This window comes from Pimephales promelas, chromosome 20, assembly GCF_988280905.1.
Source record: "Pimephales promelas chromosome 20, fPimPro1.hap1.1, whole genome shotgun sequence".
Taxonomy (NCBI): domain Eukaryota; kingdom Metazoa; phylum Chordata; class Actinopteri; order Cypriniformes; family Leuciscidae; genus Pimephales; species Pimephales promelas.
Genome location: NC_142788.1, coordinates 24,486,119 through 24,500,564, shown reverse-complemented (window position 1 = coordinate 24,500,564; position 14,446 = coordinate 24,486,119). Strand labels below are relative to the sequence as shown.

At 40.5% G+C, this 14,446-nt stretch overlaps 1 protein-coding gene across 2 annotated transcripts in view; it reads left to right on the top strand.

Moving 5' to 3' along the window:
- plxna2 (plexin A2) overlaps positions 1-14,446 on the top strand; it is a 222,327-nt gene that overhangs the window by 131,748 nt on the left and 76,133 nt on the right. For both annotated transcript variants that reach the window (XM_039652640.2, XM_039652638.2), the window contains exons 6-8: positions 9,178-9,301; positions 10,864-11,017; positions 12,600-12,696. In XM_039652640.2, the coding sequence (XP_039508574.2) occupies positions 9,178-9,301; positions 10,864-11,017; positions 12,600-12,696 (375 nt within the window). The remainder of the gene's footprint in view (positions 1-9,177; positions 9,302-10,863; positions 11,018-12,599; positions 12,697-14,446) is intronic.

Sequence of the window (14,446 nt, the reverse complement as noted above, 5' to 3'; positions counted from 1 at the left end):
AGAAAAAATAGCAAATGCGCTGTTTAAGCGGGACGCACCAAAGCGAACGTTCTTTTCAGTCTACTATTCGTCCAGTTATAGACAGAATCAAATGTGTGGAGTATGTCTGAAACTGAACGCGCATATATACTGTACCCAGTGTACACAGCGTCAGTGATTATAATGGGTCTGTTTGCTTTTGCATCACATCTGAGCGATGATGTAAGACTAAAAAAGTTCGTAAAACTAAAACTGGAGGCAGGCATGTCCAAAAGCATTTGCCCGTGTGACGTCACAAAGACCTCTTATATGTCAAAACATTTGCAAATTTGATTGTCCTCAACCTTTTAAAATATCCCATGTCATGACCCCTTTAAAATCATTTTAATTTGATGCTTAAATTATCTAATACTTATTTTAAAATTATTAAAAATATTTATTTTTTTGCATATTATTTTATTACATATTTTAAAATAAATATTACAAAATATAGTACTATATTTAAATATAGTATTTCATATATATATATATATATATATATATATATAATTTTAAATAAATATTAAATATAAATATTTTTATTGCTTTTTTTATTTTTTTGAGCAACCAATTTGGTGTGTCGGTATGTTAATCATTCAATACCATGGTATATTTCAGATTCTCTCGTTTTCTCTCTCCTCTCTCTGCTAGTATTCCCCTACAGCGAGTGCTTTTTCACAGTCAGTGTTCTCTTAATGAAATTAACATCTCTCTCCCCTGCTCGCTATAATTCCAGCTCCACACACATATTTGCTCATTTCTCACTCCTCACGGCCCCTATGGAGTCCGTCCTTCCATGTCTGATAGAGCGGCAGAGAGAGAGAGAGAGATTGCTGACACCTACTACTATGCTTTTATAAGTCTTCTAGCCTCTAAACACTGCACTGTTTTTCTCTTCCTTAGCACATACTATATAATGAAGGTTTTCAAATTGATATCTGTTCATCATTAGAGACCCTTTTAGATCAAGAAGCATTTGTGTGTGTGTGTGTGTGGGGGGGGGATTCTTGAAGGTGCTATTATGGGAGATTAGATAAAAAAATTCAAAGCTGAATTTTTAGCGTCATATCAAGTGTCACGTGATCCTTCAGAAATCATTCTAATGTGCAGATTTACTGCTCAAGAAGCATTTCTTATTATTATCAATGTTGAAAACAGTTGTGCTGCTTAAGTCTTTGTGAAAACCTTTATATGTTTTTGTTTTTTAGGATTCTTTGATGAATAGAAAGTCAAAAGAGCAGCATCTCTATATATACAGTATACATATATATATATATATATATATATATATTCTGTGACATTATCAATATCTGCACTGTCAATTTTGATCAGTTTATTGCATCCTTGCTGAAAAAACATTCATCCCTTAAATTAAAATTGGACTGACCCCAAGCTTTTGAATGGTTGTTTGTTTGTTATTGTGCTGCTTGTGTACTCAATCTTGTTTCACGAATGTTTTGTTTTTTCTGTAAAAAGGTCTATTTTTGTAGAGCATTATTCTGCTCCTAGTAGGAGAGATGGTCTGTATTCACACCTCAATTCAGAATAGTGCAATTTGCCAAAGTCCCTCTAATTATGAGCAGCTGCTGTGCACCATGTGATTGAAAAGAGAAAGAAATGAACGTTTTTGAGCTTTAGACTATGAAGGCAAACAGCATCTGTCTGATATCGGTCTCTCCGGCAATGGTATTAGACCCAGAGACGTCTCTCATGGCCCAGTTAGACTGCGTACAGGACCCTGAAACTGGGAGGGGACTAAAAAAAAAGGAGGATCGAGAGTCAGATTTAGGAGAACTAATCTCCTTGGCCTTGGACAACACTAATCCTGGAGATGATCTGATTGGCTGAACTCATTTGAGGTCAAAGGCTGTTTTAATATCAGTGATCCAGTTGCTCAGCGGAGATCATTCCTACGGATCCATAATTGCGTTTAGGATTTAACTCATTATAGGGAGAAAGAGGGAGCTGGGGATTCCAAGTACTGATCAATGTTTAAGGGCGGAATGTTAACATTATGCAATACATGAGTGTGTGTGTGTGTGTAACCTCTCAGCTTGGGTCTTGTTTGCATGGCTGTGGCTGGCGTTCCAGGAGAGAGACGATCTTCACAGCAGGGGTCAGCGTTTGATCCGCGCTGTGGGGAAACGCTCTTTCTCTCTGATGTACACGCACGGCCATCCTCGATATGTTGGACTAGCATACTACTACTCATACTATTTCTGCTGTATGTACTGTATACTGTGCACAGTATGTCCATTTTCTGTATGCATTGAGAGCACAATGTGTGAGATGTTGTATCCCACGATGCAATGCATGTGACTCGACCTTCCACGGGGCGAATGAACCTGAAGAAATGTCTGGAAAAGTCATGGAAATTAATCAAATTAAAAAAGAAAAGTCATGCAACAAACATGGTGAGGTCATGTAGCATGCTAGTGCAATGTCAGAATGGAAAAAAGGTGATTTAAGCAAATTTTGAGCGTGGCATGGTTGTTGGTGCCAGACGGGCCGGTCTGAGTATTTCACAATCTGCTCAGTTACTGGGATTTTCACGCACAACCATTTCTAGGGTTTACAAAGAATGGTGTGAAAAGGGGATAAACATCCAGTATGCGGCAGTCCTGTGGGCGAAAATGCCTTGTTGATGTTAGAGGTATGCAGCAAAGCATTTGTGAAGTCACAACAAACACAACCTTGAGGCGGATGGGCTACAACAGCAGAAGACCCCACCGGGTACCACTCATCTCCACTACAAATAGGAAAAAGAGGCTACAATTTGCAAGAGCTCACCAAAATTGGACAGTTAAAGACTGGAAAAACTTTGCCTGGTCTGATGAGTCTCGATTTCTGTTGAGACATTCAGATGGTAGAGTCAGAATTTGGCGTAAACAGAATGAGAACATGGATCCATCATGCCTTGTTACCACTGTGCAGGCTGGTGGTGGTGGTGTAATGAATGTGTTCTTGGCACACTTTAGGCCCCTTAGTGCCAATTGGGCATCGTTTAAATGCCAAGGCCTACCTGAGCATTGTTTCTGACCATGTCCATCCCTTTATGGCCACCATGTATCCATCCTCTGATGGCTACTTCCAGCAGAATACAAAAAAACTGGGCTCATCTGATACAAAAAAAAATCAGATGAGCCCAGAATATGAACGCAACGCGTTTAATTACACGTTATTAAGCATTTTTCTCCCATAGAAAAATTAAATGCTTAAAGTGGTTTAATGCAGATTAGACTACCCCCCCCCCCCCCGCATTTCAAGTTCACACAGAGCCATCAACGACTGCACTGCCCGTTGGCGTCTCACCGTTAGACTAATATAGAGGAGTACAGTCACAACACAGTCCATGAAAATCCTTTGGCCATCAGCAATAACACAACTCATCACATTACAACAAAAGTAGATCAATTAAACGTCATTGACATCTGCGCACGTTCAGAAGAATTGCGTGTCCTGTAGTTGTTCAATGCTCATTCAAGCAGCGTTATTATGGTTATTACAGTCATACGCTGCTCATTACAGAGCCAAGACGTTTACTCCGCGCTCTCAGTATTGAACTTAGATGGTGTTGGTGTGTGTTTGGGTTATATGGGATTGATGCTCAGCTAAATGAATTCCTAATTACATATTGATCTGGAGGGATGGAAGGAGAGTCACACTCAGGCTGTTTATGAGTGAATTATTTCACCTGTTGGACACGTACTGGGGCAACATAGAGATGAGAGGTTGGTTTTATTGATGATGTGTGTTTAGGGCTCTTCTCGTCTCATCTCGCCTCATTCCTCCTCTTCTCTTGATGTCTCTTCTTTACTCGTCTAACTGTTGTTTTTTGTCTCTTCACTTATTGTCTTTACTCAACCCTTTTTTCAACTTTTCTCTTACTATTCAATTCAATTCAAATTTATTTGTATAGCGCTTTTCACAATACATATTGTTTCAAAGCAGCTTTACAGAAAGTGCATTTCAGAAATGTACATGGAAAAATACATTTAGTTAATCATGTATTCATTTGGGGCATAACATATCGCCGGCGTCGAGACGTGTCTTCACAGGCGTTTAGTCGTCTCATTGCAGGTGTCTGAAGTGTCCATGAGAGGCTGGATACAAACTGGAGCTGACGAATGCCGTTTTCCTCAGGACTAGCGTCCCGAGATAACAGCACTAAAGCAAATGGGAAATAATTAGCATAGCTGCTGTTCATAATATTAATGCATTCGATCTGATTGAACAGAGGAATAAAAGGTAAGCATTATGTGAATGCTTGGCTAAAGAGATGCGTCTTTAATCTAGTTTTAAACTGGGACAGCGAGTCTGAGCCTCGAACAACATCAGGAAGGATGTTCCAGAGTTTAGAAGCTAAATGCGAGAGCGCCCTCCCTCCTTTAGTGGACTTAGATATGCTAGGACTTAGGATTTAGATATCTTAAAGAACACGATGGATTGTAGGGCGATAGAAGGTCCATTAAATACATAGGAGCTAAACCATTTAGGGCTTTATAGGTCAGTGATACGGAACTTAAAGGGTTAGTTCACCCAAAAATGAAAATTCTGTCAGTATTTACTCACCCTCATGTTGTTCCAACCCCGTAAGACCTTCGTTCATCTTCGGAAAACGAATTAAGATATTTAAGATATTAAAATCGCTCCTGCATACAGTCCATAGGCTTCTTGAGGGACTGGCTCTTGCCGTCCCCGAAAAGTCATAAAAGACATCGTTAAAATAGTCCAAGTGACTACAGGGGCTCAATCTTAAGTTTATCAAACGACGAGAACACTTTTGTGCGCAAAAAAACAACAAAAATAACGACTTTATTTCAACTATTCGTTTATTTCTCCCTCTGCGCGAGTCAGCTAACTAGTTTAATAGCGTAAGCTTCTGTTATTGTACGTCACACGCATCACACACACATGACCAGCGTCGACCAATAGTGAGCCTACGTGTGACGTAGCTCTACGCAATCACACTACGTTAACGGACTATAGGCTTATGGAGAAGGAAGTGAATAGTTGAAATAAAGTCGTTATTTTTGTTGTTTTTTTGCGCACAAAAGTGTTCTCGTCGTTTGATAAACTTAAGATTGAGCCCCTGTAGTCACTTGGACTATTTTAACGATGTCTTCAATTACTTTTCGAGGACAGCAAGAGCCAGTCCCTCAAGAAGCTTATGGACTGTATGCAGGAGCGATTTTAATATCCTAAATATCTTAATTTGTGTTCCGAAGATGAACGAAGGTCTTACGGGGTTGGAACAACATGAGGGTGAGTAAATACTGACAGAATTTTCATTTTTGGGTGAACTAACCCTTTAATAGGTAACCAGTGTAGAGATTATAAAATCGGTGTTATATGATCACATTTTCTTGACCTAGTAAGAACTCTAGCAGCTGCATTTTGCACTAACTATAGTTTGTTTATTGAGGATGCAGGACAACCAGCTAATAAAGCATTACAGTAATCTAGTCTCGAGGTCATGAATGCATGAACGAACTTTTCTGCATCAGAAACAGAAAGCATGTTGCGTAGCTTATCAATGTTTCTATGGGGGAAAAGGTTGTTCTTGTAACATCTCTTCTCTTCTCCGCTTGTGATGTCTCTCCTTTACTCATTAATACTCATCTCAAGTCAACTCGTCTCATCTCTTCTCTTCTCGTCTCGTTTCTGCTCTTGATGTATAATCTATCCTCATCTACTGTTCTCTTTTTGTCTTGTCTCATCTAATCTCAACCCTTTTTTTTCAACTTTTCTCTTTTTGTCTTCCTCTCTACTCTTATCATCTTGAGTCTATTCACTTTTTTATCTTGTTTCTTCATCTCCTCTTCTTGTCTCTTATCCTTTTCCTTATCTTCTTACTCGTCTCGTCTTATTTACTCATCTTAACACTTTTCTTTTTGCCTCAAATTTTCTCTTGTCTTTTCTCTTCTTCTTTTGTCTCTTCTGTCCTCTTCTTGTCTCGTTTCTTTATCTCTTCTTGTCTCATTAAGTCTCGTCTAAGTCCTCCCAGGGAGAAGTTCACATCACTCCCACAGCTTTCTTCTCAGCTTTATTTTATTCCTCTGTTAAACGTCTCCTCTTCTCCTCCCTCGGAGGGTTTTCTCAGTCGTGTGTCTCGCCACACACCTCGCGGGATGTTTTCGAGACGCTGGTAAGAAGACAGGAAAGAAACAAGGGAAAATCTTCTCCTGTCGCCCGTCTCCTCCCGTCAGGGCTGAGTGTGTGTGTGTGTGTGTTGAGTTTGTAAGGAGGAGAAAAGACGCTGTAATTGCCTGTCTGGTGCACAGGGCTAAAAGCAGGCGGTAGAGAAAAACCCAAAGGTTAACCCACCACTACCATTACCTTCCTTTGTCTCTGTCTCCGTCTCTCTCTCTTACACACACACTTAAAAAACAGGTCATTCATAAATCTAAAAGCTTGTCACACACATAGCATTGCTACATTTAAATAGCAGCATGTCAGTAGTTTTCTCAACCAGAGTTTAGCTTATCATAGCAGAGCTCATTTGCATATTAAAGGTACAGTAGATAAAAAAAAAACTTGCTGGGAATAGCTGGAAAATGGACAGGCAAAGCTAAATATGAACATTTGGTCCAAGAAATCTTGACCGTTATACTGTATGTGCGTGCTTGTGTGTTTAGGCGTTTTCTTTGAATTGGTGTGTGTGTGTGTGTGAGAGAGAGAGAGAGAGAGAGATAGTCAAGAGGTAGAATAAACCCCCCTTTGGAGACTAAACGATATGTACATGGGACACACACTTCATTAAATGAAAGAGAGAGAAGAGCTTGCCCACTAAGTATACGCACTTACATGTACACACACATTATAATGGCCGTCTCCTGGTGCCATGGCAACGCAGCATCCCGAGTACACCTACCTCCTCCTCCAAAATCAAACCTGGCTTCTGGATTTGGCGGCTGTGAAAGATGTACATATTCGTGCAGACAAACACACACCCACATTTTCAGACAGCGAAGAATGCACAAGCCGCCCCGGACATCTGAAAGCACATTAAGTATAATTTCCCCCCCGGAGCATCAGGCATGTTAAAAAGACACGGCAAATTGCAAGCCTACACGCTCTTTGTCAGAGATAGAGGAGCAAAGAGAGAAGGAGGCTGAGTCAAAAGCAAGTGACAGGCTGAATGAATATAGTGTGAAGAGTAAAAATAACAACCCTCAGATTCACAAAAGTACAGTAAGATTTATATCAGATGGATGAATCAACTGTTGTAGGTTCTTTTTGTGAGCCTGTGTGTAAATGCAACAAACAAGAACAAAATGGTCATTTTCTAGGCCATCAGTGCCTTTAGTCAAGTAAAAAAATGCATTGAGAGGAATAAGAGGATATATTCTGGAATTGTACGTGTACATGAACACTGTTGGTTCGTGACGGTAATGACAGCATTACACATCTGGAATTCGATGTTACTGATTGCTCTTTCAAGGGAAAGTGGTGTTGTGGAAGCGTTCAGCACCAAGGACAGCAGCTGAAGGCAGCAGATGCTCATGTAGCCGGTGTGCATTAAATTGATCAGAATTGATAGTAATGAATGCTTTTCTTTGAACTTTCCATACATTTTAGTATTAAATAATCCTTAAAAAATGTAAAAATGTATTACGGTTTACTCATTATCAGCATTGATAATAATTTAACCTTATTTAACATTATCAACATTGATTATAATTTAACATTATTTAGCATTATCAACATTGATGATAATTAGAAATGTTTGTTGAGCAGCAAATTGGCATGTTAGAATGATTTATGAAGGATCATGTGACAGTAAACACCGGAGTATTAAGTGCTGAAATTCAGCTTTGCCATCACAGGAATAAATTCACTTTTTAAAAAATATTACAATGCAAGTTATTTTAAATTATCACTATTACTTGCAGCCTTGGTAAGCATAAGAGATTTCTTTTAAAAATATTAAAAGCAAAGCTTTTGAAGATCTTTTATTCAACCACATGTCATTCCAAATAAACACAAAAGAAGACATCGGAGAATGACCAGAGTGCTCTTTTTCACAATGGGGACTGTCGAACTGCAAAAAAAATATTTATTTTTTTAAGTTCTGAAATCTCATCTATGCTCAGCCGTTGTACCATTGAACATTGTATCAAATGTCATCATTCTTAAATAGGGGATTATCACGCTTTTGGGTTTCATGGGTGGGATTTGTCAACTTTGTGCATTTCCACTTCCGACTCAGTTCAACAATAGCCGAAACGAAGGATAGATGTAACTGCTCTGTTCCACTTTGCAAATCTAACTAACAACACCAACCCTACTAAGTTTTCATGGATTCCAGACTGAATTGAGTATAAGGAAGAAGTGGATTAAAGCGGTTCACCAGGATGAAGGTCCAAACTTTAAAATAAAACAAGGTAGCACATTTGTTTGTAGCCGGTGTTCTGACGATTTGTGCTGCCTTGTCGAAAAATGCTACCGTAGTGTGAATCGATCACAGAAAATGTTGTTTAATATTATATGAAATACAATTATAATACAATTCTAAGTTATGAGTAGCTACTGTATACTGTAGACTACTGTTTTTATTTTTAAAACGTTGTGACAAGTAAAAATTATCATCATTTGACTTGTCAAACAACATCTTTCCTTAATAACTGAAACTTTCAGTTATTCTTGTTCAGCTGGCTTACCAATCAAATATTCATATGGTAGTGAGCATTTTTTTTTAAAGGGAAATTACATTATAGTACATGAAAATTGACCTTATGTTATGAGTCTGCACATGCGTATAACTAGTAATTTACACCGGCACTTTAGTGAATCAGACTAATTTACCAGGGATGCCGTATAAATAAACCTAGTTTAGTCCGTCATCAGTTCGTTGGAGTGATAGTTGATTCAACAGAAGTGGCAGTGCGCAAAGATCACTGAATGCGGAAGTGCTATGTGTCAGCGTGATTATCCCCTATTGAATTAGATTTGAGAACTTTGGCAGAGGAGAAGCCTTTCAACAAAAGATTTCTCTAGGTTTCCCTGGGGCACCAAAGAGTCTTAATCCACCACTGGGTGTGTGGTGCTTGTGATTCCCGGGTAACACACATGCTGATGAATAGGCTTGTTCTGAATGCACTGATTTATAAATGAAAATATTTCCCAACTAACTACTGCTCTCTCTCTCTCTCATAGGTGTTCTCAAAGGGATCATTGCGAGCGGGCAAACGAGCCGTACCGTTTCGCTGCCACACTGAGTCAGTGTGTGAAAGCCACCGTGTACCCGGACAGCATCGCTGTGTCTGAACCCAGCGTACCGGTGAGACCTTACAAACCATTTAAAACCTTTACTCATGAGAACAACCAAACAACCTATAGGTGATATTGACTGAAATACTGTTTGCATTCCTTCTAGCAAGAAAAATTAGCATGAATTAGTTTTCAGTGCGATGTCTAGATAAACAGTTTTGGTTTTGGAAAGCGTGGTCTGTGTGGGAGTGCACGGAGAGTGAGATATCTGGGAGGCCTTTGGGAAAGGTATATGCGTGGGTGAGATGCCAAATAAGCATGTGGGCCGGAGTTGGAGTTGCGTTCAAGGAGACAAAGATATCCATTCAGGCCTTTTTGTTATTATTTTATACTTTCTTTTATTCACACAAAAAAGTACCTCAGGCATACAAGCAAATATGAAGGTATTCACCTTGGTTAATCTTCCCTAGGAAGCCAGAGGGAAAAAAAAATTGTGATGTCCAGATAATTGATAGAGTCCCTGTATCACAGCTACCTGATTAAGATAATGAGGTGTCCGACTCTAAATTAGATGTTTCTGTCGTGCCGTAGCGCTCGACAACATGACAACAGGGTCACCGCTGCTCTGCGCGTCGCACAATAAAGGGAAAGCATCACTATGACAACAAACCCATCCGCACTGGGCGCTGGAGGAGCATGAAAAGCACCAAAAACAATCGAATTAGCTTTATTAGAAATGCTAGCAACAATTAGCCCTCCCTGCACCTCAGCAGCCACGAAGAGAAACGAGGAAAAGCTAACCTGCAATGAAAGGAGCGAAGGCAAAACATAGAGACTCCAATCACGCCTCGTCAATGTTGTTTTGGTTAGACAGTGCTTTATAGATCATGCTTACCGCAAACAATGTTTTGTCTCGATGTTTGAGTTCAGTCTGTGTATCTACAACGAATAACAAGATGGCTAATTAGCAAATCTGTAGTTGTCACGTAAAGAGCGAAAGGAAAAGAACATCCATGTGGTTATAAAAGTAATTGGATGCCATATAGAGATGGGCCGCTCGTGCAAGTAGAACTGTTGCAAACGGCATGGTAAAAACAAAAAGTTAGCCGAGCAATCTTAAGAAATGTCGCAGTAATAATTGTCCTCTTCTTCAGTGGTGAGAAGACCAGCCTGCACTTCTGCACTTCCCCTCCTGGCATGTGAAATGTGTGTATTTATAGCCTGTGAGCTTCATCCTATGTGTCACCGGTCCCCCAGAGAATGACTTCAGAGGACCATGTGTGCTTTGTGAAGATGAGCAAGAGCATTCGTGTGAAATACAGGAGATGTAGTTCAAAGATAGGAGGAAGGATTGATCCATTGTTAAATGCCCAGTTTCAACCCTCTTTGAGCAGGAGTCTTTATAAGGTTAAGTCTGTAATGATGGTTGGAGTTTATGCTGTGTGAGACCATCTGCCGTAGAATGAACCCGTATGAGAATTTCTTCTGTTGATCTGTGGCTTGGCTCAGACATGTAGTATAATGAATTTAAATACAAAGTAATAGTTATATTATTGCAATACTTGTATTTGATTTGATTTTCCAGCTTGAAAACTCCTGATCTAATCTAAATGATCTCTTTCTTCTGTCTAGCTGCTGGTGAAAGTGACAGACGTTCCGGATCTTTCTGCTGGAATCACCTGCTCCTTCGGGAACCTGACGGAGGTTGAGGGCAGAGTGGATGGGAATCAGATTCTCTGCACATCTCCCGCTGCTAAAGATGTCCCCATCATCCCCACAGATCAAGGTATTTATTTAAACTAAAACTCCTTATACCCCCATAGATTTACCGCTGATATCTCCATGCACTCAACCTTCTGTTTTTTCGTTATCCATCCGTCTACCTGTTCCCCTCAGAGAGGTGATCTCTATTCTCTTGTATAGATGCTCTATTAATAGACCCTAGCTAGCCTTGCTTGCTAATGAGGGCTTCTTTCAGCGGTGCCGTCCGCTCTCACACTCAAGCCACCCCATCGATCCCACTAGCCACGTGCAACCGCGGCTCTAATGAGCCTACAACGACCTCAGGTCGGCCCCAGGGCTTCACGCGTGCTCTCAGACACACTTACACCCATTACAGGTGACAAGCCCTCTGCCCTCTCCCTACCCATAATAGCTCCAGGGATGGAGTTCTTCTTCAACGCTTATCTGCAATCGGGTTTAGAGTCATCTGTGGTTGGCGGTATAATCAGGGATCAGTTTGCAAAGTGGGAAACCAAAATCAGAGGATCCAGTTTCACGGAAAACTGCGTGATGTAATTGTATGTCACTACAGAGGTATCGGATGTGTGTTCAGTTTGTTAGCAACGCTTACGCAGCAAGATTACACAGGGTTTTTATTTTTTCAAGCTTACGGACAAATTCCTACATGCGCTTCCAGTCTAACCTCGGTTAAGAAGCAGATGGCCATATATACGGCAGAAGCTGGTTGTGATTATCTGAATCACAATAATCTCCTCCCAGCCCACAGTAAATGACAGCTTTGTTTACCCACAACCCCCATTCTCTTGTTGGGGGGAGTGTTATCCAATCAGTGGGCTCCCTCAAGTAAATGTCATCTAATCCCCCGGTGCCTCGCATTTGCTGCTTTCCCTTGACTGATTCCGGCTAGATAGGAGCTTATGAGCATCGATCATGTGTGGAAATACCTGCTCATTGAGTCATGGGCGTGACCAATTCAAATCCTAGTTTATTTCCAATGTTGGCGTATGCACCGGAAACGGTCTAAAAATGTCAACTTTTTACCTTTCAGTCCATTCATCCGTGTTGCGAAGCGTGGAAACAGGTGTGAAGGAGGGAAGAGGAGTGCTTTGGGGTCACAGCTGACTCCCACAAGCTGTATGCTATCTGAATCGCTGCCTGTTTGGGACGGAGCTTGTGATTATTTGAGTATGAAGAGCTAGCCGCTTATCGAGCGCGAGCGTTTGGTCTGCGCGCCGATCGGCATTCTCCACGCCACCACCCTGCCAAAAAGGATTGGCCTGGCTGGTGTTCTGTGGCGATGCCAGCCGTTCCTCCTCCATTACATCGACGCTGCCGCCCGCGGGCCTGTTTCATATTAACAGCAGGTCTCAGCTGTGTTCGGTATGACAATAGCGTGTCTTCACAAAAAAAAAAAAAAACCCGCCAAATATGCTCATATCGGCTTGGATGCCACGCACTGCGGAGCTGCTCGAGGCTCCGCTTGACTGTGAGAATCCGACGTGAGGTATGCCAAGTATTAATCAGAAGACAGCTTGAGCATGAAGCAAGCTGAAAAAAGGGTGGCAAACCAAACACAGCAGAATGCAATGCGACAGAACTGTTCTCATCTCTTGCTCTCTTTTCAGACTGGTCGGGTGTCGAGCTCAGGCTGAACTCGAAGGAAACGGGTCAGATGCTAATTAGCACAGAGGTGAAGTTCTACAACTGCAGCGTGCACCAGCTGTGAGTATACACACACTTCATTTGACTAATTTCCCTAGAAAAGAAAAATAGCATGCGAGTACTCATTAATTGTTTTTCTTAGATAGATTAAATGGAGCAAAAATAGCTCAAATGTCCTTCTTCGGAGGTTCTTCTTTTGAAGAATATATCCCAGGAATGTTGCACGTGTCTCATAGCCTCAGAACGTTTCTCATGATTTCTTCACTTTATAGTTCGAATTTCATAGCTCTTTGTAAGATTTTGAAATGTTTTTATGTCTCTTATGCTTGATATTTGATCATAAACAGTATTATTTTGTAACAGTAATATCGTAAAATATTATGCATTATGCAAACAAAAATGGTGCTAAATAGCACTAAAAGTGGTTAATTGGCTTGTAATTATAGGGGAACCCCTTTAAGGCTCTGTTTACACATGAACGCTCACGGGTGAAAACGTAAAAATATTTTATCGTGCCTTTCGTTTACACGGCAACGGCGTTTTGGGGGCTTAAAAACGCAAAAAAAGTGAAACCACCGCCGCGTTCCCGTGTAAAGGGTAAAAACGCAAAAGTCTGCTTGACAGTGAAGGTTGTACGCAGGTGTTGTGTGGCAGTGCTTCACATCGCCACCTAGCTGCTTGGAGTGCATACTACATTGAATTTCACGCACTTTTAAAAAGTGAATAAAAAGTGATAACGCAACACCACTTTTGCGTTTTCTCTTCAGAACCGTTTCCGTGTAAACATAGCCTAACTTCTGTTTGTCAAATGGTGCTATGTAGAACCATAAGAGGTGCTGTAGAGCACCTTAACAACCCAAGAGAACCACTGAAGAACCAAACTGGGCTTAACAGGTTCTTTAAATGGTAGTGGTGCTATATAGCACCATGACCACCGCAAAGAACCTCTTAAAGCTGTTAAAGCTGAATTTTCAGCAGCCAGTCTTCAGTGTCACATGATCCTCCAGAATTCATTCTTATACGCTGATATGCTGCTAAAGAAACATTCCATGTTATTGTCAATGATACAAGAGCTGTGCTGGTTAATATTTTGGTGGAAACCATTTGTTTATGATTCTTTGATGGATAGAACAGAATTGATTTGAAATCAAAATCTTTGTAAATGACTTTTGATCAATTTAATGCTTCCCTACTGAGTAAAAGTATAAAAAGAATCTTATTGACACTAAACAGTTTTATACTCTAGCTGTTTTTCAATTAAATGATGTTTTCAACTTAAACTCAGGAATTTTAGGATTGATTTAAAAAAAAAAACATGGGCCTAAATAGTTTGCTTGATAGTTGGCTAACAGCAGAAAAGGAAAGCTGTTTCAGATGAAGAGCCAGTTACATTTTTAATTGAAAATCAATATTGATTTTACAAGAGAAAATGAATTGGCTTTAGTTAAATTGACAACATACAGTAGGGTAGTTCGCTCAGTGTTACGACTCACTCTGAATTCTTTTCCAGATCCATCATGAGCTATACGATGCGTCATTCCATCTATCCATCTATCCGTTTCTGTGATATTTATCTTCATGATGCATTCGGCCCACATACAGTACACAGCCCTGCTGATATTTCTCTCACTTCCTGTGTCGTGGAGTATCAGCGTTGTGTCACGGCGCTCAGCCAGCTCACTGCGCACGCTGTGAATGTTTCAAAAGTGTTATGTAACATGGAAAAACTGTGAATGTTTCAGCCCCACAGGACATTTTGATAATATTCAAAGAGTTTACCAAGGCTGTGTTTGGCGGCGCACCAGATTCT